General features: G+C 45.4%; 2 protein-coding genes across 2 annotated transcripts in view; both read left to right on the plus strand.

The window, feature by feature from the left end:
• Positions 1–4,674, plus strand: part of prdm12b (PR domain containing 12b) — a 9,919-nt gene extending 5,245 nt beyond the window's left edge. Inside the window, exons 6-9 of the mRNA XM_017425712.1 lie at positions 65–189; positions 1,358–1,513; positions 2,840–2,954; positions 3,485–4,674. Coding sequence (XP_017281201.1) covers positions 65–189; positions 1,358–1,513; positions 2,840–2,954; positions 3,485–3,975 — 887 coding nt within the window. The 3' untranslated portion in view covers positions 3,976–4,674. The remainder of the gene's footprint in view (positions 1–64; positions 190–1,357; positions 1,514–2,839; positions 2,955–3,484) is intronic.
• A 546-nt stretch (positions 4,675–5,220) lies between these two features.
• On the plus strand, positions 5,221–23,318 carry c5 (complement component 5). Its single transcript, XM_017425825.3, has 42 exons — positions 5,221–5,369; positions 5,829–6,024; positions 6,116–6,269; positions 6,567–6,637; positions 6,726–6,823; positions 6,904–6,986; positions 7,455–7,545; positions 7,622–7,730; positions 9,092–9,224; positions 9,297–9,412; positions 9,631–9,819; positions 10,302–10,505; positions 10,582–10,794; positions 10,861–11,010; positions 11,124–11,250; positions 11,613–11,678; positions 12,879–13,076; positions 13,163–13,247; positions 13,771–13,853; positions 13,989–14,128; positions 14,426–14,659; positions 15,867–15,927; positions 16,016–16,105; positions 16,344–16,556; positions 16,651–16,726; positions 17,794–17,953; positions 18,038–18,142; positions 18,556–18,727; positions 19,225–19,349; positions 19,434–19,514; positions 20,642–20,794; positions 20,890–20,952; positions 21,022–21,115; positions 21,207–21,237; positions 21,330–21,429; positions 21,548–21,622; positions 21,766–21,871; positions 22,098–22,181; positions 22,265–22,354; positions 22,475–22,564; positions 22,843–22,981; positions 23,065–23,318. The coding sequence occupies exons 1-42, from the start codon at positions 5,302–5,304 to the stop codon at positions 23,195–23,197; spliced, it is 5,049 nt and encodes a 1,682-aa protein (XP_017281314.1). The 5' UTR covers positions 5,221–5,301; the 3' UTR covers positions 23,198–23,318.
• Positions 23,319–24,111: the final 793 nt, after the last annotated feature.

Below are 24,111 nucleotides of genomic sequence, written 5' to 3' on the forward strand. Positions count from 1 at the left end.
GATTCATGTGTGTCTCAATTAATGTCAGCTCTGTCAGTAAAATATCTTCTCCATGACTCGGCAGGAGAGGGACTCGGCATCTTCTCTAAGACCTGGATCAAAGCGGGGACAGAGATGGGTCCGTTCACCGGCCGCCTGGTCTCACCTGAACACATCGACCTGTACAAGAACAACAACCTGATGTGGGAGGTACTAACAAACAAACAAACAAACAAACAGACAGACAGCTCCTCCTGCAGAACGTCTGCAGGTTCTCAGAGGAACTCCAGATGTTCTGCAGCAGTTTCAAAGATTTCCTGTAAACTCGGGAGGGGGAGGCCACGCCCCTCTGCTCTGATTGGTCAGCTGCAGTGGCCTGACGAGGCTCCGCCCACCATTCTGCGTCAGTTCCTTTGATCCTCTGGGTGCAGAATGAGTCAACAAGAAAACTCAGAGTTTAGTTTTCGGCCGACAGTTCAAGTCCAGCCGGTCCTGAACATCAGAACCCAGAACCCAGAGCCGTCTGATTGGTCAGAGGAAGCTCACTGTGGTCACCATGGTAACCATGGGCCTGGGTCTCTCACTCCCTGACTGCCAACAATGAGACCCAAACAAAGAGAAAAACTACGAGTCCGACTTTTGTGTGAGCAGCAGGAGGTTCTGATGGTCCGACAGGTTCTGCAGCCTTTTATGGAGAAGATGTGACAAGTTAACGAGTTAGAGCGTTAACGAGTTAGAGAGTTAACGAGTTAAAGAGTTAACGGGTTAACGAGTTAACGAGTTAGAGGGAGTCTTCACTTCCTGTCCTGCAGACAGTTAAACTCTGACTCAGTCTGAGAAACTCAAACTTTCTGAGGAGATTTAAGGAAAACCTTCAGTCCTGCTGGGAGACATGAGGAGGACAGAGGGACAGAGGACAGAGAGACAGAAGGACTGAAGGACAGAGGACAGAGAGACAGAGGACAGAAAGATCTACGCTTTGATGGATAAACTGTTTGTGTCTAAAAGAGAAAAAAGTTTAAACTTTCCAGCAGCTCAAAGGTTCGTTTCAGCTTTCTGTAAAAACATCTCCAGATGTTGATGTGGAGTTCTGAAACGTGGGTCTGCGCTCAGCATAAACAAAGCGCTCAGCTTGACTCAGCTGGTGGACCTGTGTCCTCCGTCAGGTCGTCTCTCCTCAGGTCCAGGTTTTAAACTCAGGACACCATCTTCAGGTTTCTGCACCGTTTGAACAATTTTACCTCCAGTTTGTCGTGTCTTGGCCAGAATGGGATTATTAAAGTCCACCTGTCTGTCTACCTGTCTGTCCACCTGTCTGTCCACCCGTCCACCTGTGAGTCTCTGCGTGTCTCTGAAGTGTCCCCCTGCGTATCCTCAGGTGTTCAACGAGGACGGGACGGTCCGGTACTTCATCGACGCGAGTCAGGAGGACCAGAGGAGTTGGATGACCTACATCAAGTGCGCCCGGAACGAGCAGGAGCAGAACCTGGAGGTGGTCCAGATCGGCAGCAGCATCTTCTACAAGGCCGTGGAGGTCAGTGAACGCATCGTCTGTGTCGTCCCGTTAATCCGGAGGGATTAACAAAATCTGAGGTTTTATCTTTTAAATCATTCCTGAGAAAAACTCAGTTTCAGACTTTTTTAACAGTTTGACAAAAAAAAACAGAAAGACAAAAAACAACAACTTTAATTTTAAACTGTTTCTGTTTCAAATGAAAGAAAAAAACTAAAATGAGCTGATTTAAACAAACAAACAGGTTTTTATTCTTTAAACAAATTTTATTTCATTAAGTTGATAAATTTAGTGGATTTACACACGGAGCGTTTTTAACACAATTATCATTATTAATATTATTGTTATTATTAATATTATTATTATTGTGCTAAACTGATTCAAAATGTAATAAATTAAAGTTAAATTAAAATATATTTATTATTTTAAATAAACTCAAGTTGAGATAAAAAAAAACAAAATATGATAAAATACAAAAAGTTTAAATGAAAGAAAAAAGTTATAATTTTTACATTTTTATTGTTTAATCATTTAAACAATCAGGAGCCAAAAATAAACTTTTTTTTTATTTAACATGTTTTAGAAATCAGAATCTTTTTAACTCTTTTCAGAAATTAAGACAAAAAGAACAAAAAATAATCAAATAAAACTGAAATAATTTAATGGAGTGAAATAAAAACAATAAAATAATCAGAAAAGACAAAATAAAAACAGAACAAATAAAAACTGTTTCAACTAAAAAAAACATTTAGAATAAAATTAATAAAATAATAAATGTTTTCCTGTTTTGTTTTATATTTTATTTATTTTCTACATTTACTTTATGATTTAAATAATATCTGACAGAAATGCAGAGAAATGCTGGAAGTTTATTGTTTCCTCTGGAAATAAAATCCTCTTTATTTAAGTTTTCATGATGTTTGTGAAGTACAGGTGTGTGTTCACCTGTTCACTGCCTTCCAATCAGAAATCTGTTGATTTTAATCAGAAATCTGTTGATTTTAATCAGAAATCTGTTTATTTTAATCAGAAATCTGTTGATTTTAAAGAGAAACCTGAGATAGGTTCGGTCTGTGGCGCCTCCTGCTGGCAGAAAGCTGAAGCTGTAAAAACAGTTTGTCTGTTTTCAGTTTTTATTTTCTGTTCTGTTTGATTTGAAAAGTTTGTGGATGTTTAATTATTTTTCCAGCAGCTCAGTTAAACTCTTTACTTTAATTTAAAATAAAAACAAACAGAATCTTTAAATCAAACGACAGAAACTAAAATGATCTCAGAAAACTGTTGAAGTTTCTCCTGAAGTTTATAAAATAACTCAGCTCAGTCAACCCGGTTCGGTGTCTCCTGCAGACGATCCCTCCGGACCAGGAGCTCCTCGTTTGGTACGGAAACTCCCACAACACCTTCCTGGGAATCCCTGGAATTCCAGGAGTGGACGACGAGCAGAACAAGAAGACTAAAACTGGTAAAGTGAACGGGTTATTCTTAACGTTCTTTATTTCCTCTTGTTTGTTTCAAACAAGGAACTAAAACAGAAAAAGTTTCTCCTGAAAAAATCAAACTGCTGCTGTGCTGTGGTGAAATGCGGGTCTGCGCTCAGTGTAAACAAAGCCACCTGGAAGCTCGGGTCACGTGATCGACCTCCTTCAGGACGGAGTGTGTAATAAAGATGGCCGAATCAGAAGGATCGGTTCTCTTTTCCAGGAGAACGGAGGAAATAAATCCTGTTTTTAGTCAGATTCTTTAAACCCGACCCATCGTGTTTTCTGTTTCTGCAGGAAACAAACATCTGGACTTTTAGAACGTAGAACTCAGGAACACTTTAACTATGGAAACAAGTCAAACTCGGGCAGGTTTAGGTTTGTTTGTCGGGTTTTTATACAAACAGAACGGTTTGAGAAAAGGAGGTTCTTCAGGTTCTAACAGTTGCTGTTTGAGAGGAGAACAAACTGAGGAACCTCAGTCTGACCCGATCTCCTCTCCTCCTCTCTCCAGATGACTTCCACCCCTGCGAAGGCCCCATCGCCTCCTCCTCCTCCTCCTCTTCCTCCTCTTCCTCCTCCTCCTCCTCCTCCTCCAGCCTGGGCCGCATGCGGTGCGTCATCTGCCACCGCGGCTTCAACTCGCGCAGCAACCTGCGCTCGCACATGCGCATCCACACGCTGGACAAGCCGTTCGTCTGCCGCTTCTGCAACCGCCGCTTCAGCCAGTCGTCCACGCTGCGGAACCACGTGCGCCTGCACACCGGCGAGCGCCCCTACAAGTGCCACGTGTGCCAGTCGGCGTACTCGCAGCTGGCCGGCCTGCGCGCGCACCAGAAGAGCGCCCGGCACCGGCCCTCCGGGGACCCCGGCGCCCAGGGGGGCGGCCTGGTGGTGGTGGGGGGCGGGGCCGTGCACTCGCCCCCTCCGTCTCACCCGCCGCAGCTGACGGCCGTGCCTCACCCTGCCTCGCTGGTCCATCACATCCCCACCATGGTGCTGTGAGGAACCCGGGTGTGTGAGTGTGTGTGTGGGTGCGTGTGTGTGAAGTCAACCCGCTGCTGTTACACCTCCAGACCTCCGAACTGTCCCTGCGCCTCAGAACCTCCCCTGAAGGTCTCAGCTGGCAGGTCTGGGTGGAACGCAGAGAACCGGGCCCAGTCCGGTTCTGGGACTCGGCTCCATCGGTGAAGTTCTGGTCTCTTTGGCCGGAACCGCAGAACACACCGATCCAACGTTCTGATCCAATCTGCAGTTTCCGTCCTCGGATGGAAGCAGGGTCGTCACGGCAACAGATCCTGGACCTGTTTCCCGTCCTTCAGGCCGTTTGTAAGAATCCCGTGTTGTGTTCCCTCTGCATGCTGCTGGCTCTTCGTTAAGGTTCCATGAGAACCCACCGAGGTTCCAAACCTTCTGCTGACGGTTCTCCTGATCCCTTTGAAGACGTTCAGCGTTAAAGTATAACCTAAAGTTAAATATGAGTAACCTCGCTGTGATTATAGTGTCTGTCTGTGCTCCTCGGGTCTACCTGACACATCTTTGTCTCTGAAATGTAAATATGCCTGAACAGAACGTGGTTCTAAGCATGAATATATCTCCACTGTCACTTTATCTCTTCGTGTGAACAGAACATGTATGACTTTATGAAGCATGTTGTTCCTGAATCTGAAAGTCTGAATAAAGTATTTCTTTCTGCTCTTCGTCCTCCAACACTTCCTGGAAGTTATTTATTGTTCGTACCTGAAGGAACCGACGGTTCCGAGGTCAGATTTAGAAACAAGATTCAGCTCGATCTGCTGCTTCCTCACAGAGAAAACTTCACTGATTGTTGTTATTTATAAAGTATCTGAAGGTTTTAGTTCAGAGATGTACTGAGATCAAGAAAACCCTCTGAAATCTAACCTGATCCACTCAAGCTTCATGTTGTGTAATCGCTCCAAAACCACTGAAATAAATCATTAAAAGCCTGAAAATCATCTGAGTCTGGCGCCGTTGTGAGCAAATCGAGGCGTCTGATTGGATCAGAAATCTTCCTGCTGCAGAAACAACAACCTGAACTTTTCTCTGAAAACACGAAGCGTTCGGGTCGTCGGTGTTGGGTAAGCTGGGAAAACACAGACTGTGTAAACTCACCTTTGGGACACAAACACACTAACACCAACAGAGAAACGCTGACCCCGTCCCCCGTCCCCCCCTTTCCCCCCCTGCTTGTCCTGGTTTCTGAGGACAGATGTGTCCCAATACCTGAGCTGATCTATAACCGATCCTCTCAGGTCTCTCACTCATTACTGCTCCTGCAGAGCTCCGAGGGAGTCTTCCTCAGCCTTCAGGATGAAGGTTTCTGTCCTCCTCGTTTGTCTCTGCTGTCTGAGCTGGAGGACGGACGCTCAGTCCCAGTCGTGAGTCCAACTTTACATTTCTTGCTTCAGGACCGAAAAGCTAAAAAGAACATTTAGAACGAGTGAATCTGTTGAATATTAAGACCTGCAGCTGCAGGAGGATGTGACCTTTCACCTTTGAAGTCAGAGTTTTAGACTAAAATCATCTGCTGAGAAATGACAGTGATGTAATGCGTGTGGCGGCCATCTTGAACTGGAGATCAGCTGCAGTTGCACGTCTGATAGTTTCTAGAACGTTTTACTGAAATTCATTCAGGTTCCTGGGATAATTTACCTACAGACAGACGGAGCAGAAGGAGGTTGATTAGCTGCAGCGGCCATCTTGAATTGGTAATGAGTTGTAGATGTCCATCTGAGAGTTTAGATGAGTACCTGGAAGTTAGCAGCCGAAGAAGAGAACGTGGCGGATTTTAATGAAAGTTAAATTCTCCTCGGTTTTCCTCCACGTTTGAACCTCAGGTATCTGATAACGGCCCCTCTGTCGCTCCACCTGGACGCCATGGAAACCGTGTTCCTGCAGCTGTTCGGGTTCACCTCTGAGGTCTCGGTCTACGTGTTCCTGAAGACCTCCATGGCTCCGGATCAGAAGATCCTGTCTCAGGACGTCGTGAGGCTGAACAGCCTGAACAGCTTCCAGGGCGTCGCCAACGTGCGGGTGAGGCCCCCCCCACGCTCAGCACACACCTGCACCTTGTTTCAGAACATGACACAGAACCGGCGTTCTGCCTCCTTCCTGTTCCCCTCAGCTCTTCCCAAATCAGGTGGGTTCCGACGTGGATCACGTGGTTCTCCACGTTCAGTCCGACCAGATCAACCAGCACCTGTCGGTCCCCGTCAGCAGAACCAACGGCTTCCTGTTCATCCAAACAGACAAACCGCTGTACACCCCCCACCAGAAAGGTGAGAACCCCACCCCCTGTTCTCCTAACTCCTAAATGTGAGTTCTGTTTGTTCCTTTGAAGCCCGCCACCCGCCACCCGCCACCCGCAGCAAAGATGTCATGAAATGTGTCTCAGCTTCAAATATTATCTCAGTATCATAAACTGACGGACTTATTTCCACATCTGTCTTCTCTATGATTAGTTAGTTATTAGCTGTGGCGGCCATCTTGAATCGGGTTGAATCAGTTGTGGTTTCTCTCTGAGACGATGTGTCTTTGAAGGAATGATTGACCTTCCGTCTGTTTTCTGTCTGCAGTTAAAGTCAGGGCGTTCTCCATGAACCAGGAGCTGAGGCCGGCCAATCGCAGCGTTTTCCTGACCTTTAAGGTGATGATCTGCGCCACCCACAGGGGAACGGGACATCTTATAATCTATGATGGTTTAATCCACTCTGGACTGTGTCCCCGTCCCTCAGGACCCAGATCAGACCCCAGTGGACATCGTGGAGATGATTGATGTGAACAATGGGATCCCATCGATGCAGAACCCTTTTAAAATCCCCATCAAACCAAAGTAAGGAACCAGAAACACAGACTTCCTGTTGTGGATAAGGTCATTCCCAGATGTTTGGACTGAACGTTCTCTGATTCCAGGCTGGGAATTTGGACCATCGAAGCGTCCTACTCTGATGATTTCACCACCAAAGCAAAGACCGACTTCGAAGTAAAAGAATACGGTACGCTCAACGAGGACAGGGTTCTGTCTCCAGCTGAAAGGATGCAGGTTTTAATCATTCAAATATACAAAAAACATAAAACAGCTCAGCATACCAGGTACTTGTACATGTACCCTTTAAGTACCAGGGAGGTAACAGATACACACTTAAAATATACACAATAAGTACCACAGACTTACTTAGTACATACCAGGTACGTACCACATAAGTACCAGGTACCTGCATACAAGGGTAAATACCAGGTATATATGAGGTACATAACCAGTACGTAGCTGGTACACACTTGGTATGTACCTTGTAAGTACTAGGTACGTATAGCACTTGGCCGTACCATACTTAAGTACCAGGTACATTCAAGATTGGTAAGTATTGTGTCTGTATGTGGTACTTACAGGGTTATGTAGCTGGCATGTAATCTGTAAGTACCAGTACCATAGTAAACTCAAACTCGGGTTCCTCTCATGTCAGTTCTCCCCAGTTTCTCTATTCTGATGGAACCACAGACGAACTTCATCAGTTACCAACAGTTCCAAGATTTCAGCTTCAAGATTTCTGCCAGGTGAATAAATACTCCTGGTAAATAGTACCATTCAGTGTTTACAGTCGCTCTGAAGGGGCGTGTCCACCTGCCTCAGGTATCTCCACGGCGCTCCGGTGGCTGCAGGGGAAGCGTTTCTGCGTTACGGATACGTCAGCGGGACAAACGCTCCAACGATCATCCCCAGCTCGGTCACCAGAGAGAGAGTAAGAAACAGAAACACTGAAACAAACTACACTAACAGAGCTGTTAGGTATACAACATTTACCTTTATCTGCTTAGACCACCTTGATTTTAAAATGGTCTTCATGAAAAAAAACGTTTTCTGGTTTCCCTCGAGGCAAAGAGCCTCTTGTGGTTTGTTTGTTGCTCAGGTTTAAACTCCCTGAAAGTAAATCTGTCTGGTTGTTAATATTTTGTGCACGGATGAAAAACTAAAACACTCAAGAAAGATTTTGAGAAATATTATCACAGTTTGGAGTTTAACAGGAACTGAATGAGATAAAATTCTCTGCAAAAGACTTGGAGACCAAATCCCAGTGGTTCTGTTTTAGCTCCTAAAAGGCAGAAAATCCTTAAATTTGATTTTAATTTATGTTTTTTTTAGAGTTTACTAAATTCTGTAGAAGCTTTTATTCAGTTTTCGCAAATTAAAATCTTCCAATCGGGACAAAATTACTCCTTTATGGAATGATATAAGAAGTAGAACCTGCTAAACCATAAAAGTCCCTGGTTGCCGCGGTGATTCCCGCCGTTTCTGGGAAACTGGGGGCGGGGCATCACAGAGCAGCAAACAAACTAAAAACAAGCAGTTGGTCATCAGAACAGTTTCTGGTGTCAGATGTTATTTAAAAACAGACGCTTCAGTTTAGGTTTAAGGAGGAAACCGTCGTTCCTACGCTGGGAGGAAGAAGACTAAAGTTCCTACGTTCTCCTGTAGAACGTCTGCAGGAAAGGTAAATATTGTGGGGAAGAGTTTGAAAAATGTTGGCAGCTCAAAAGTTCAACTTGAACGCTCTGAGGTAAAACTACAACTGGGATTGTGTAAAAATTAAATAAAGATTTCAAAATGTCAGTTCAGTCCAACTTTCTGTGACCCGTTTGGGCTCTGAATGAAGAGAAGAACCTGACCGGTCCAAACGGGCCTGGGCTTTCTCCTTTAAATACAGTCCAAGTGTTGTCTATGGGAGTTGGTTTTTGTTGCTGATTTAGTTTAAATCTTTGTTTCCAAACGTTTCGGATCACGTTGTTCTTCGATGAGTTTGTTTTTCTGAAGCTGAATTAATTACTGACAAACAGAGAAATAATGTCAGAGTCATAAAAAGCTATTTATTAATAAATAGGCTTCATATGTAACTTTTATTGTGTGTTTTATCATTTAGTTAGGAAAATTAATTACACTCAGTACGAGCGTTTAGTGAAACCTTGAAAGTCAAACGTTTTGTTCACGTTTGAATCTATCAACTGAAACGTTATTTTCTTTTATTTATTATCTTTGAGGCTCCGAGTGTCAAACACCTGTATAAAGATTAAAAGCTGATGAAAGGTTGGATGTTTTGTCCTTCAGCTGTCTGAGAAAGGCGAGGTGGACGTGTCCCTCAACATGCAGGAGGTTCTGAAGAAACACGATGGCCCTAAAGACCTGAACGGCCTGGTGGGGAGTTACCTGTACGTGGCGGTTCTGTTGCAGGAGGACACAGGTAAACCAACGCCACGCCGCCCTGAGACGGCGCCCTGACGCTCACACTGACCCCTCGTGTTTTCCACCCCAGGCGGAATCACTCAGGAGGCGGAGTTCGCTGTCGTGAAGTTCGTCAGGTCCCCGTACTCTCTGAGTCTGATATCCACCCCTCCCTTCATCAAACCCGGGCTTCCTTACAACATCAAGGTGTGTCGGGGACTCTGGGGGGACAGGTTTGTGTTGTGGTCTCAGATATTCAGCAGGTACCAACCAGGATAAATCATCCATCAGAGAAAAACGCCAACATCTCACCTCTAAGCTGTAGAAGATCTAAATGATTGTTCTGGTCACCATGGTAACCTCAGGGATTCAGGTGTCCATCCCTGCATGAACGATGAAGCCCCGCCTGTGTCACACCTCTGTAGGTGTTGGTGAAGGATCACCTGGGCAAGCCGGTGAACGGGGTTCCGGTGCACCTGGAGGAGAAGCAGCTGGTCATGGAGAGAGGAGGCAGCGGGGACATGTCCTGCCAGGACAGCGGCACCAGCGGGTCGGATGGACTCGTGTATTTCATCTGCAGCCCCTTGAAGAACTCGGCCCGGGCGGTGCTGAAGGTGAGGAGGAGGAGAAGGTGGCTTCATCGCTCCTTTTTTTACTTGTTGACATGTTTTCATGTAAAACAGAAGTTTATAAGAAGAGTATTATTTACTTTCTTCTGCAGACTTTGTGCTATTTTCGCTGTTTTTATAGCTAAAAGTTCAGCTCATTCAGGAGATGGAGGCTATGACTTCTGAGTTTTGTTTCTTTTATACTTTTTAAAAAAATTGACTTTTATTTGCAAATATTTTCCTCATAGAAACACGTGAAGCTCTCTTCAGTTCCTTCAAAAACTTATCTTTAAAATCTGCTTCAGCTGCTGTTGAGCTACTTTTAACTTCGAGCTAGCCTTTTAATACTTGTAGCTATTTTAGCCCAAACACCCAGCTCTATGAAGATACAGGTGCTGTAATTTGGACTTCTTGCTACATTTAGCTGTTTTAGCTGTTAGTTAGCTGTTGGTTGACTTTGTTGACTCTTCTTGTTGTGGTTGACCCAGTTCAAGACGATGGACCCCAGCCTCCCGGCTCCGAGTCAGGCCAGCCTCAGCCTGGAACCGGTGGCCTATCACTCCCCAAACCAGCGGTACCTCTACATCGACACACCCATGTTTGACCACAGCCTCTCGGTGGGGAAATACGCCAACATCCACGTGTACTCGGCCACGCCCTCCTACCTGCACATCAAATCGCTCAACTACCTGGTGAGAAGATGGCACTGGATGTTATTATTCGTCCCGTTTCCGTGGTTACTGATGCGTCTCCGCTGTTCTTCCCCAGGTGCTCTCTAAAGGGAAGGTGGTGTTTTACAGAAGTGTGGACTTCATCTCCAGCACTGATGGAAAACAAACTCTGAACTTCCTGGTGACGGCCTCCATGGTGCCGTCCATCCGGCTGCTGGTTTACTACGTCCTGCCGGGCGAGGGCGCCATCGAGCTGGTGGCCGACTCCGTCTGGATGGACGTCAAAGACAACTGTGTCAACGGACTGCAGGTGACACTCAGGCAGTAAATGATGGTATTCTGTAAATCAGTTAAACGTTTGTGGTGTTTCTTTCAGACCAGTGTTTCTTTTCAACAACAACGCTACAAACCAAAAGGAAACATCGCCCTGGACATCAGAACCAATCAGGACGGCCTGGTAGCTCTGTCTGCTGTAGACTCTGCCCTTTTCACCCTCCGACCCAACTTCAGAGACCCTGTTTCCATGGTAACCTTGTAAAAACATCCCATTCTACCTGACAAGGCCCTTTTTCTCTTGTCATTGGCTGCGAGTTGTGTTTTCGGTGACGGTTCTGTAACGGGATGTTCACTGACCCGCAGGTCCTGCGTCACATCGAGCAGAGCGACCAGGGCTGCGGAGGAGGTGGGGGCAAGAACAACGCAGACGTCTTCCGATTGGCTGGCCTCACCTTCATGACCAACGCCAATGCCCACTCATTACCCAGCAGTACGTCAGTCAATCAATCAATCAACTAACTAATCAAATGACCAACCAATCACACAATAAGTCAGACAACTAATCAACCAAATCATCAACCTACTGACCGACCGAACAACCAACCAACCATCCATCCATCCATCCATCCATCCATCCAACCGACCATCTATCATCCATCCACCCATCCATCCATCCATCCATCCATCCAACTAACCAACCATCCATCTACCAATCATCTAATCAGTTAACTAATTTATTAACCAATCAGCAGAGAAGAATCTGACTTTACTGTGGCTCTTATGTTGGTTTGTTTACTGTGTGTTGTTTGTTTACTTTGTGTTGTTTGTTTATTGTTTATTGTGTGTTTACAGGTGATCCGTGTACAGCTGCTGTGCGTCTAAAACGAGCTTTGACCAATGAGCAAAAAGCAGAAAAAGGTGAGAAACAGTCATGTTCCTGATCAGTTCTTCATCATCATCATCATCGTCTCCTCAGATGTTTCATTTTGTTTTTTGTTTCACCTGAAAGTTTTACTGGAGTTCAGAAAAGCAGAAGAAAAAACACTTTAAATAGTTTAAAAATATATTTAAACAGAAATAAAAAAAAAACAATCATCAATCTGAAAACTCAACCAAGAAAAAAACATTACCATCAATAACCCCCCCCACACACACACACACACATACACACACACCAACAAAGAGGATTTAAAGACTAAAATGCTGCAAAGACAAAAACTTTCACAGGAAATGTTTCAAACCAAAGATGTAAAATTCGTTCGGCTAAATGAAGAACTTTAAACAAACAGATTGTTGTTGGAAGGACGAACATTTCGTTTAAACTTTTAGGCATTTAAACTGTTTTATTTTGTGACAACAGTTTAAAAGCTGATAGATTTATCTTCTGTCGTGAAACACTGAAACTAATTATTTTAAAACTTTCTGTTCCTCAAATCATTTTAATTCACTGGAATTCCAGAAAAATCTGCTGAAAACAAGAAACCGTATAAAACTTCAGACGAACCTGATGATGTTAAAGCTTCAAACTGCTCCAAAGAGCCGATCCTGTCCTGGAAACAGCTGCAGGTGGTTTCAGGTTAATTATGATGATGTTCACACATCATGGAGCCTGAGCCAAACTAATGTCTGAAAATAAAAAAGTAAACCTTTCACGAGGAAATTCAGCAGAAATGAGAGATTATCAACAAATTAAAGCTGTCATTCTGAGATGAATCAGACTTTAACTCAGTTTAAAACCTTTTATAGCAGCAGATTCCACAACTCTTAGTTTTTAGTTTTTCCAAGTTTATAAAACTGTCCTTGAAGATAAGTAGAGAGGTGAGAATAACTTTGGTTTCTACGACACAGAAACTAAATGAACAAAAGAATTAAAAGAAACAGACACTTAATAAATATGAGAAAGACACAAAGACACACAACTGATGCTAAACATCAAGGAATGACTCAAAATTTAAACAAAGCTGCAAAATAACAACACAAAGTCTAAAATATTCACAAATAAGAACCACGCAGCTGAAAAAGACACAACAGGATACACATGATGAATATTTTTACTCCTGGAACAAACTGACTCCATCACAAGTTCTGACCCGTGACCCGAGTCGCCTCCCTGTCCAGCCAGAACCTACGGCCAGCTGAAGGTGTGCTGCGAGGAGGGGATGAAGTACATCCCGAAGAGCGTGACCTGCGAGCAGTACGCGGACCAGAGATTCAGAAAGAAGAAACACGTGGAGTGCAAGAAGGTCTTCAAAGAGTGCTGCCAGTTCCTCCAGCAGCACCTGGACCGGTACGACGGACTCGTGTTGGGTCGAAACGGTGAGTCCCGCCTGATCCCCGAGGCCCAGCTGACCCGTGGGGTCTGGGCGGAACCCTAACGCCGGTGTTTGTGTGTCCGCCTGCAGAACTGGGTGCAGACTTCGACCTGGCTCCCTCTCTGGTCCGAAGCTACTTCCCTGAGAGTTGGCTGTGGGAGGTTCAGCGCACAAGGTGACGAAACCAAACGCACCCCAGCAGCCTTGAATCTGCTTCACCGAAACACCAACAACTGCATCAAAACCACTTCTTTGACTCTAAATCAGTCTGCTGAAGCTCGGGTGTCCCGGCTCTGCGTTCTGGGGGGTCTGAGGGAAAACCTTAAGTCCTACAGCAGAGAGGGACACGCTGGGTGGAAGGAGACAGAAATATCTACGATCTGATGTTGTATATGTATGTTAAAGGGTTAAAGACATCATCAATGTTCAGTGATAAACTCCTGGTTCAGTCACCTGAAGCCTGACTTTCTGACCCATTAAACTCTGAATGAAGTCTTGATAAATGAACGGCTAACGCTGACTCAGCATTCAGACCAAAAACATTCGACTGATTCTGAGTCAGAATAAATCCTAAATCTGATTATTCCTCTTTAAACATCTGATAAATGTTTCTACATGCCTGAACAAATGATCTGCAGCTCCTGTAAATCTGTTCCCAGCTCAGATTTGTGACGAGCGGTTTCTGTGTTTGTCTTCAGGTCCAACAGGCTGTCCGTCAGAAAGTCCCTTCCCGACTCTCTGACCACGTGGCAGATTAAAGCCATTGGCATGTTCCAGACCGGTGGGTTTTTATCTCCTTCATCGTCTTTACAACCTTTATCTCCTTTATTTCCTCTGCAGAGCTCTTATTCTCCGTAGATCTGGTTTTCTTCTTCTGGTCTCGGGGTATTTTAGCGTTCTGCTGTGTGTCCATCAGGGATGTGTGTCGCGGAACCTGTGGACGTGTCGGTCAGTCTGCCGCTCAGCGTGGACGTCCCGCTGCCCTACCAGGTGGTCAGAGGAGAACAGCTGGAGCTCCAAGGCTCCGTGTACAACCAGGAGATCGATCACATCACGGTAACAAACACATGTTCGACTACATTACCCACGATTCTTTGCTTCAAGGAACCTTTCTTCAGCTCAGATAAATCAATCTCTAACCTGTTAGGATGACTCTCAGCTACAACCACATCAGATTTTAGCTCAATATCTGGACAGTTAACTGAGTTATAGCCATCAGTTGGCTATAACAGCCATCTTGAATCAGATTGACTGTGTTTATTACAGATGTTTGATAATCCATAAAAGCCAGGGACACAGATTAAAGGGGACTCCAGTGATGAGCCTGTCTCCTGTGTGCTTCTCTGCCCTCAGTTCTGTGTGACACTGACGGCCGGCCCGGCGCTCTGCCTGCTGAAGTCCGAGCCCACCCGTGGGGGGGCGGGGCTACAGTCCACGCCCTGCGTCTGGAGCCAGCTCTCTCCAGGTGCGGTGGCCCCAGTGAGCTTCACTCTGCTGGGCCTGGAGCCTGGAGAACACATGCTGACATTCACCCTGAAGACCCAGTCCGGACCTGTGGACATCGTGAAGAAGACGCTGCGCGTGGTGGTACGTACGGGAGGGAAGGGGGAGGAGCCATGAGAGGTTAAAATGTCAGACCGCTCAGTAAATGCAGACATTAACAAATCAGGCATGAGGAAAAGAAAGTCCTCCTCCTTTCAGCTTTAGAATATTAACATAATAAACTAAGGAAGGCCCTGTTTGTCCCTCATGGTTGTGGAGGAGTTGTGGCCCACTCTTCTTTCCAGAGTTGCTTCAGCTCATTGGTTTCTGCTCAGCTCTCTGAGGTTCTGGTTCTGGTTCTGGACCGTTCTGCTGTGTTTGGGATCATTGTCCTGTTTGTCGGACAGATGGCCTCACATCTGACTCCAGAATCAGCCCAAACCATCGGCCCTCCACCACCGTGCTGACAGCTGCAGTGCATTCTGGGTAAACATCTGTCCTCTGGTCTGGTTCCTTCAGATGAACCGAAGTCGAGCTGCCATGTTGTTTTTAGAGAGAAGAGGCTTTAACCTTTGACCTTTGACCTGCTACCTGAGGCCTGTAGAGTCTGAGATGGAGGTCACTGCACGGTCTGACCTTCAGGGTGAAGATCAGCAGCTGTCTAATCTTTCTCTCTGTAGAACGATGGACTCTAGATAGTTTGGAAATGACCTTTGACCCTTCACAGACTGATCGACAGCAGCAGTTGCTTTTCTGAGGTCATTGCTGATGTCTTTCCGCCCTGACGTTGTGTTAACACACACCTGTAGCTCCAGAGCAGAACCTGCAGATCCTGAACCTCTGAAGGCTGGAACCAGTTCTTCACTCCCAGATTGAACTTTCCGTCCCACAGATCCGTTTGATCAGATCCTGATTCATCAAAGTTTATTTTCTCAGGGTCGTGGGTTTCTGGTTATCTGTTCTTTGAGACTTCCAGCTGAACTGAAGAACCCTGAGAAATGAGAGGAGAGTTCAGAAACACTTCCTGCGGGTCAGAACGAGATCACGAGTGAAAACAGAACCGCTGACTCTCAGAACATTGAACCGGTTCTGAAGAAAATCAACTCTGTGGGTCCAACAAGTTTGAGTTTGTAAACTAACAGAACAAACAGCCGAAGCTGCTCAGAAACATCTGATGTTCATTAATATCAGCTTCTCTGATTCAGTCTGGACCGGGCTGACTCAAACACAGAGCGACCCTCCAGAATATTCTGCTGCCTCTGACCGGGCCCTGCCGGGTTCTGCTTTTAATGCAGCTTTGTTGTGTTTGCAGCCTGAAGGAGTGAGGCAGGAGGTGAACTCTGGAGGAACCCTCGACCCGCAGGGAATCTACGGTAAACGGACTCCGGTTCTCAATCAGCATCAGCACCAGAATCAGTCTGAACGTCAGTGTTTCCTGGTTCTAACTCTGGTTCTGTGTAGGCCTAGACAAGATGACGGTGGTTCTGAAGAACAGCCTGCCTCAGAACATTGTTCCCGGCTCGGTGGTGGAGAGACTGCTGACCATTCATGGTACCAAAACTCAAACCTTCACAGAAACTGGATTCCACAAACAAGCTCTACTCAAACAATAGTTTTAGTTCAACTTTTGGAGATTTTAAAGTTATAATGACTTAAAACAGATTAACTGTTTGAGCTGAACTGACCTTTCAGGTTCACAGGCTTTAAGAAGCGTCTCAGAGTTTACCTCAGGTGTGCCGCACCTTTACAAGGAACAGGAAGTGACATAATCTGTGTTTTTATGCACCAGGCGACCTTCCAGTGGAGGTTGTGACTGTGATCCTCAAACCCGAAGCCCTCAAAGAGCTCATCAATCTGCCTTCTGGGTCAGCTGCAGCAGAGCTGGAGAGGCTCCTCCCCCTCATCCAGGTGTACCGGTACCTGGAGACGACAGGTAGCTGGAACCTTCTGGGGACGGACGTCGATAAGCTCTCAAGTGATCTGAGACAGAGGATCGAAGACGGTGAGGAGATGATGAAGAGATGCTGATGAAGCTTTGAAGTGTGCAACGAGTGCTCTTTAACCACGTGTGTGTGTGTGTGTGTGTGTGTGTTCAGGTCAGGTCGCCATCAGCTCCTTCAGGAAAGGAGACTCCAGCTACAGCATGTGGATCGGGAGCGAATCGAGCACGATGTGTGTGAACCTTTTAAAAACCAAACCTCGTGTTTTAATCTCCACAGTGTTTCATCCTGATTTTAGTTTTAAATATTGAAATTAATTAAAATTAAATTTAAAACTTAAAACTAGGAAGAAATGCTGAAAGAAGCAGCTGCTGTCAGAAACTCCAGCTTTGTAATAATCTAAGAAAAAAAAATCCCCACATTTTGGAATCTGGACTGCAGAAGAAGTGTAACGAGAACCAAGGTCAACGGAGACGTTAGAGCTGCTGCCAGGGGCTCAGTGTGGTCACCACGGCAACCACACACCTGTGTCTGTCACTCCCTGACTGCCAAGTGGGGCTGTGGGAGTCAGAAGAGTTAGTTGAACGTTTATATTTAGGGTTTAGAGCTCCAAACAGGACTGGGAACTCCATTATTTATTTATTTATTTTCAAATTTTGTCTATGTGTCACTGGAGATAAAGAGACACCGGACAGAAACCCTAATGACCCTCAGGAGGGAAGGGAGGGAGGTTAATCTGCATGTGAGCATCTCATTCAGTTAGCTAAAAGGAGCAACACACGAGCTAAAAGCAAAATAACAAAAGCATAGCTGTGGTTCCAAAAGTACCAAATGGTAGCTGAAAGTAGCAGAACAGTAACTAAAAGCTAAAAGTAGCAAAACTGTAGCTAGAAGGAGCTAAATGCTACCAAAGTGCTAAAAGAATAAGAATCACAGCTGAAAAGCTAAAAGTAGCTAAATGGAAGTAAAAGTTAAAAACCAGAGGCAGAAATGTTTTTAAAAAACCAAAGAGATATTTGTGTTTCTATGGGGAAAATATTTGTAAATAAAGTTCAATATTTTAAAAACTATAAGAGTCCCAGCAGCCATCAGCTGAATGAGCCGAACGTTTTGATGTATAAACAGCTAAAACAACTCAAAGTCTGCAGTCAGTATTTAGATTTAAAAACAGAATCAACACTGAAACTAAAAGGTGCTTTAATGCTTCCGAATCTTAATAAACATGAGAGCTCAGTTTCTGTGAAGCTGGTCTTCTTCTGAACCCCTGACCCCGTTCTGTCCCCGCTCGTCCTCTTTCAGGATCACGGCTGAGATGGTCCGGGCTCTGGCTCTGGCAGATTCCTTCGTCTCTGTGAACCATCAGTCGCTCTCAGAGTCTGTCGGCTGGTTGATCCACAGAACCCAGCAGCCGGACGGGTCCTTCAGTGAGAAGTCCTCCTTCAAACACAACAAATTAATGGTCGGCGACGTTCTTCCACCTTTTCCGTCTCGTGTTCCTGAAGGTGAGGTCTGATTTATAATCCTGTCTGGTGTTCGGCTGCAGGTGGAGGGCGCTGATAAGGTGGAGCAGTCGGTGTTCGTCACGTCCTTCGTGTTGATTGCTTTACGTCGAGCAACGAGCATCAGAGACCCGATGCTGCAGCTCCAAGTGAGAACATTCATCCTCCTCCCAGCTCTGCTCTCACCTTCTGAAATATGTGACCATGTGATCTGAGATCATCTGAGTCTGATCTGAGATCATCTGAGTCTGATGTGAGATCACCTGAGTCTGATCTGAGTCTAATGTGAGATCATCTGAGCCTGATCTGAGATCATCTGAGTCTGATGTGAGATCACCTGAGTCTGATGTGAGATCATCTGAGCCTGATGTGAGATCATCTGAGTCTGATGTGAGATCATCAGGCAAGAATGAGACAGGAAATCTGAACAATCAGCTGGATGATTGACACCTGTCAGACCTCAGGTTGTTTCTGAGAGGAAGCTCCGCAGCTGGATGTCAGGATTGAGTCACCTTCATCACTTCACCTTTCTTTCTTCTCCTTTTTGTTTCCTCCTCCTTAGTTCCACGTCGCCAGCATGAAGTCTGCAGAAACCTACATTTCCCGGCATGCCCTGAACGTGAAGAGCGTGTACGTGCGTGCGGTGGCGACCTACGCCCTGACGCTTCACGACCCCAACAGCAGGGCGGTGTCTCAGCTGCTCAGCAGCCTGGAGGGCCTGGCTCGACAGAAAGGTGTTTCAGCTGGACCGAACAGAAACTGCTTAAAGACCAAAACAGGGAGATTATGGGATTAATTAGAAATATTTAGAATTGTGTAAACTGCAGTTTAACTACTTCTGCAGACTTTTAGACATTTATAAATCAGAACGTTCAGGAGAGATGTTTGTTTTTTACAACTTTTATGGTTTTCAGAAATATATAAAAGTCTCAAATTCTTCCTCAAAGTTTGTGTTTTCTTATGCTACTTTTATTTTAGCTTTTAGCCTTTTGCTAATTTTAGCTCAGTTTTTGCTACTTCTCGCTATCAATCTGCTTCTTTTAACTTTAGCTCAGTTTCAGTCATTCATCACTCTGAGTTTTAGAAGAAAATTCAACTTTTCCAGCTTTGACCTTTTTGTTTGTTTTTTTAATATTTTACGAAGACGTCAGCAGCCTTCTTGTACCTCTCAGCTTTTATTTATTTTGTTAAAGTGTAGGAATGAACAGTAACCCTGTATGCACGTGTCCAGGTAACCCGGTTGAACTCAGGTACTGGCAGGAGGCCAGCGTGAGTGCTGATTGGCTGAAGCCGGATGAGAGCAGCGGCCTGACGGTGGAGACGACAGCGTACGTCCTGCTCACCGTGCTGCTCAAGGTGCTGCTTCTGATGAAAGAGTGATTTTATTGTTCCTGTTTCTGCCTTCAGAGGGTGACTTTATTGTTGTTTTTTGTCTTAAAGGGGAGGATCCAATATGCCAACCCCATCCTCACCTGGCTGTCTCAGGATCAGCATTATGGAGAAGGTTTTTACTCCATAAAGGTAAAAAAAATTAAATCTAATCCTGAACCTTTGAAGGTTTGTCTCAAATTAAAGGGCACGAAACGTTGTGTTTTGGTGCCAGAAGGCCTAAAAATAAATTTTTCGCTGTTTTTAAATCAAATAAGTTAAAATGCAGTTTTTGAAACGCTGACAGGCCGACATTAAACAAAGTGATCAGAACCCGAGACGCCTCCTGAGCTACAGCTTCACTGTGGGGAGGACCACCGGAGCGAGCTGAACTTTACAGAAATCAGATTGTTTTCAAGACAAAAAACACAATTCTAACAGGTTCCTGAAGGAACCGAAGAGATCTCAGTGTGTCTGGGAATCTTACTTCAAATTGAATTAAATATACTGAAAAGTCTAAAAGTTACAAAAACCTAAACGATTCGCACACGACTCCCGATCGAGCTGGAAGTTTAAAATGTCACAAAATACACAGAAGCAGTCTGATATGAAAAACATACAAAAAACACTATAAACAAGAAAACAATGGTTTGGACGCTGACTCAGCATTAGTGTGGACGCTGACTCATCATTAATGTGGACGCTGACTCATCATTAGTGTGGATGCTGACTCATCATTAATGTGGACGCTGACTCATCATTAGCGTGGACGCTGACTCATCATTAATGTGGACGCTGACTCATCATTAGCGTGGACGCTGACTCATCGTTAGTGTGGACGCTGACTCATCGTTAGTGTGGACGCTGACTCAGCATTAGCGTGGACGCTGACTCATCGTTAGTGTGGACGCTGACTCATCGTTAGTGTGGACGCTGACTCAGCATTAGCGTGGACGCTGACTCATCGTTAGTGTGGACGCTGACTCATCGTTAGTGTGGACGCTGACGCAGCATTAGCATGGACGCTGACTCAGCGTTAGCGTGGACGCTGACTCAGCATTAGCATTAGCATTACTGAAATAGCATCAAAGGCAGTTTAATTTTTCTAATTTCGACGTACAGATTAATACTACGATTGTAAGAGAGATGGCCTCTACACCAATATGTGTGTAAATATTTATAAAAATCCTATTCTATGCCCTTTAAAAACGAGACAACATGTCCTGAAAGTGGTCCTCCAGAGTTGGACGCAGATCTGTCCTCTTTGTGACGTCTCTCAGGACACAGTTCTAACTCTGGAGGCGCTGACGGACTACATGAGGATCATCCCTCGAACCGTCCTCAGTCAGGACATCAACATCCGCTACAACAGAAAAGGAGCGCTGGGACAGGTCCAGCTGAGCCGGAGTCGACCCGTGGCCACGCCCATCCAGGTGAGACACAAGCAGCTCCGGGACAGCCTGGTCCAACAGCACCTCCTCTGCTCTGATTTCTAATCAGATTCTCTGTTTTCCTTTTTCTCCTGAAGATCACGAAGAGCGATGACATCACTGTGTCCACAGGTTATGGGAGGGGCGTGTCTTCTGTGAAGGTGGGTGTGGTCAGTGTGACCTCAGTGGGTTGTCAGGACACGCAGTAACTGTCCTGCCTGTGTGTCCAGCTGAAGACGGTGTTCTATCAGACCATGGCGTCGGTGCAGCCCAGGTGTAACTTTGACCTCACCATCGAGGTGGTCGGGCCTGATGATTCTAACGGTTCGTTTCTTTCCTGGATCAGTCACAAAGTTCTGATGTTCTGGTAGAATCTTTGTTTCTCGCACAGTTTCATTCTTCCTGTCCTCCACAGACCCCAGCAGGCACCTGGTCGCCTGCATAAAGTAAGAAATCTGACACTGAAGGTGTAAAAATCAGCACAAATCGCCTCAGATCCTGCAGGTCTGTAGTGGACTTTGTGAACTTTGTGTTTCAGGTACAAACCTCCTCCTAACGAGCTGTCAGAGTCCACTCTGACAGTGATGAAGATCCAGCTGCCCACAGGTGTGGAGCCTCAGATGGAGGACCTGAGACCGGTGAGAGCAGCTGCTGAACAAACACAACTTTCCTTCCATTCTGCTTGATCAAAACAAGCAGCTCAGGTGAGATCACCTGAAACCTCACAGCCTTTTGTGTCTCGATGTCCTCGTCCAGTTCAGAGACGGGGAGGACCCGGTCGTCTCTCATTATGAGCTTCAGGGGAGCACCGTCATCATCCAGATGGACTCGGTGAGTGGCTCAGAACCAGAACCTGGTTCTGAAGGTTCTGGTACTGTTTTATTTGTCATAAAGACATCATCCAGGGTTTGATCTCTCCAACCTTCTCTGGCTTCCTGTCTGACTTCCTGTCCGACTTCCTGTCTGACCTTCAGGTTCCCTCAGACATCTTCCTGTGTGTCGGTTTTCGGGTCAGAACCAGGTTCCGGGTCATCGGAGCCTCAGAGTCCTTGTTAAGTGTTACAGAGCCACAGGACAGAGGTGAGGGGCCGAGCCTGCAGTGCATGCTGGGATTTGTAGTCTTATTTCATTGAAGCTGTTTTTTGTTTCTTTCCCTCTTCAACACCAGACGATGTAAGTCTTTTAGCTGTGAACAGATTTTTCTGTGAACTCAGGAGAACCAAAGGTTCTACCTGATTAAACAGAGCTCGTCTCTGCAGCACGTGATCCGGTTCAGAGGTAAACCTGCAGCTTGTTTGTCTTCCAGGCAGCCTGTGTGTCAAACAGTTCTCCGATCAGGAGCAGAAGCTACAGCGCCTCTGTGTGGGCGAACAGTGTCAGTGCATGACGGGTAAGTTCTGGTTCTGACTCCTGACCGTCTGAACCCATGAGCCCGTTGTGGTTCTGTAACGTGTTGTTTGTGTTGTTGTGCAGCTGCCTGTGCTTCCTACAGAGGAACCATCGACAGCACTCTGACAGCAGACAAACGGACCGAGGAAACCTGCAAACCCAACATCAAATACGGTGAAACAAGACGTTTTATGGAAAAATGATCCATGTTTAAACAGAAGTTCACAAATGGCAGCTGATTCCATGTGATTCAAACCTGATGACTGCTGTTGTTGTTGTTGTTTCCTCCTGCAGCCTACAAGGTGACGGTGAAGTCCTCGGCTGCAGAAGGAGACTTTATGACCTACACGGCCACCGTAGATGAAGTCCTGAAGAACTCTGAAGGTGAGTTAAACATCTGAGTTCATCGACTAACAGACTAAATAAAAACTGTATTTTAATTTAAAATGAAAGTAATAATGTTTTATTATTATTTATAAAAAGTAATGATAAAATGAACAATAAAGGATTCAAAATGTCAGATTCTCATTGAAACATCATATTCTTTTCTAATATTCAAAACATTAAGGTGCAATTATTTAAACTCCCAATTTAATTTGAAAATATGTAGAATTTGCTCATTTATGAAGTTTATTTGTCGCCTCTCTGGTTGTTTTCTGCAGAGTTTGAAGCGGTGAGAGTCAGAACCGAGGTAGAACTGGTGAAGAAGGCCACCTGCAGCGGGGTGGACCTCCAGAACAACAAACAGTACCTGGTGATGGGATCCCAGGGGTCAGAGGTCAACCACAACAACCAGCTGAAGTCAGTGTCTCTGTCCGTCACCTGTTGTTCTTTGCCCGGTTTGTTGAGACGCTCACCTGTCGTGTTGCCTTCACTTCCTGCAGGTATCGGATTCCTCTGGACTCAGAGGCGCTGGTGGAGCTCTGGCAGACAGATTGTAGTTCTCCGGAGTGTGAGGACTACATCTTCCAGCTGAAAAACTTTGCTCTGGACCTGCAGCTGTTAGGCTGCATGTGATTGGTGGAAACTCTGCAGCTCGTTAGAGTTTACAGTGAAGCTCAGCTGATGTGTTTTATTAGTTTAAATGTAAATGAATAATGTTTGACAATAAAAAGTTCAATAAACTAACAGAAAATAGGATGTTTGTTTTTTATCGTGACTTTTCAGACATGTTGTGTTAATGAGCTTCATCAGTCCTCCTCTTCATCACTGCTGGAGGAAGACGTTCTATGTTTTAGTCATTGACAAAAGTCTGTATTTTAATTGCTTTTTACTTGTGCAGATTTAGGAAATGTGTGTTTATTTTGGAGCTTTTATCCAATCATATTTTGGCCATCACATGACGACACTGTTGCTTCGACCAGTCAGATTTCGAGTTGGCAACACTCGAGCCATCCAGCGGGCCAGTGATGACGTCATCACGTACGCGTCTTTTGATTGGCTGAGAGAGCGCGGCAACCAGGGCAAGCAAACGGCTTCAGTAACGGCACGAGCTGAATCATATCGGTTTTTGAGCTAGTTTGTTTTAAACCGTAATGTCTAAAAGAAGAGAACGAACTGCTCTGACTGCATATTTCCTGGGAGTACCTTTTTCAAGACGGACTAAAGAGGAAAAGCTGGACATTGCGAAGAACCCTGGAACCAGCCTGTTGGGGAGGTTTATCCGCCATTTTCTGTTCGGTGACAGCGGTACGGAACGGTTGAGTGAAGCTAACACCCCACCCACGTCAAAAAATCCAGCAAATAGTCTGAGTGGTTAGTGCTCCGTTTGTGCAGGTTTGGTTTCTGAGATATTAAAAGTTATAATTTTGGCTAATCTGAATACCGTTTATGACCACACTCCTGTCCGGTAGGTGGCGGTAAATGCGCCTTAAGTTGGTCGCCATCCGTCAATAAAACAAAAAAGTAGAGGGAGAAGAATTTTGGCCGAT

The sequence above is a fragment of the Kryptolebias marmoratus genome, linkage group LG1, assembly GCF_001649575.2.
Source record: "Kryptolebias marmoratus isolate JLee-2015 linkage group LG1, ASM164957v2, whole genome shotgun sequence".
NCBI lineage: Eukaryota > Metazoa > Chordata > Actinopteri > Cyprinodontiformes > Rivulidae > Kryptolebias > Kryptolebias marmoratus.

Excerpts from the sequence above, each read along its gene's own strand:
- c5 (XM_017425825.3), top strand. The coding sequence starts at position 5,302 with ATGAAGGTTTCTGTCCTCCTCGTTTGTCTCTGCTGTCTGAGCTGGAGG. Across the intron at positions 9,225-9,296 it reads TCTGTTGCAGGAGGACACAG|GCGGAATCACTCAGGAGGCG; the intron begins GTAAACCAACGC and ends TTTCCACCCCAG. Across the intron at positions 14,129-14,425 it reads AGGAGATCGATCACATCACG|TTCTGTGTGACACTGACGGC; the intron begins GTAACAAACACA and ends CTCTGCCCTCAG.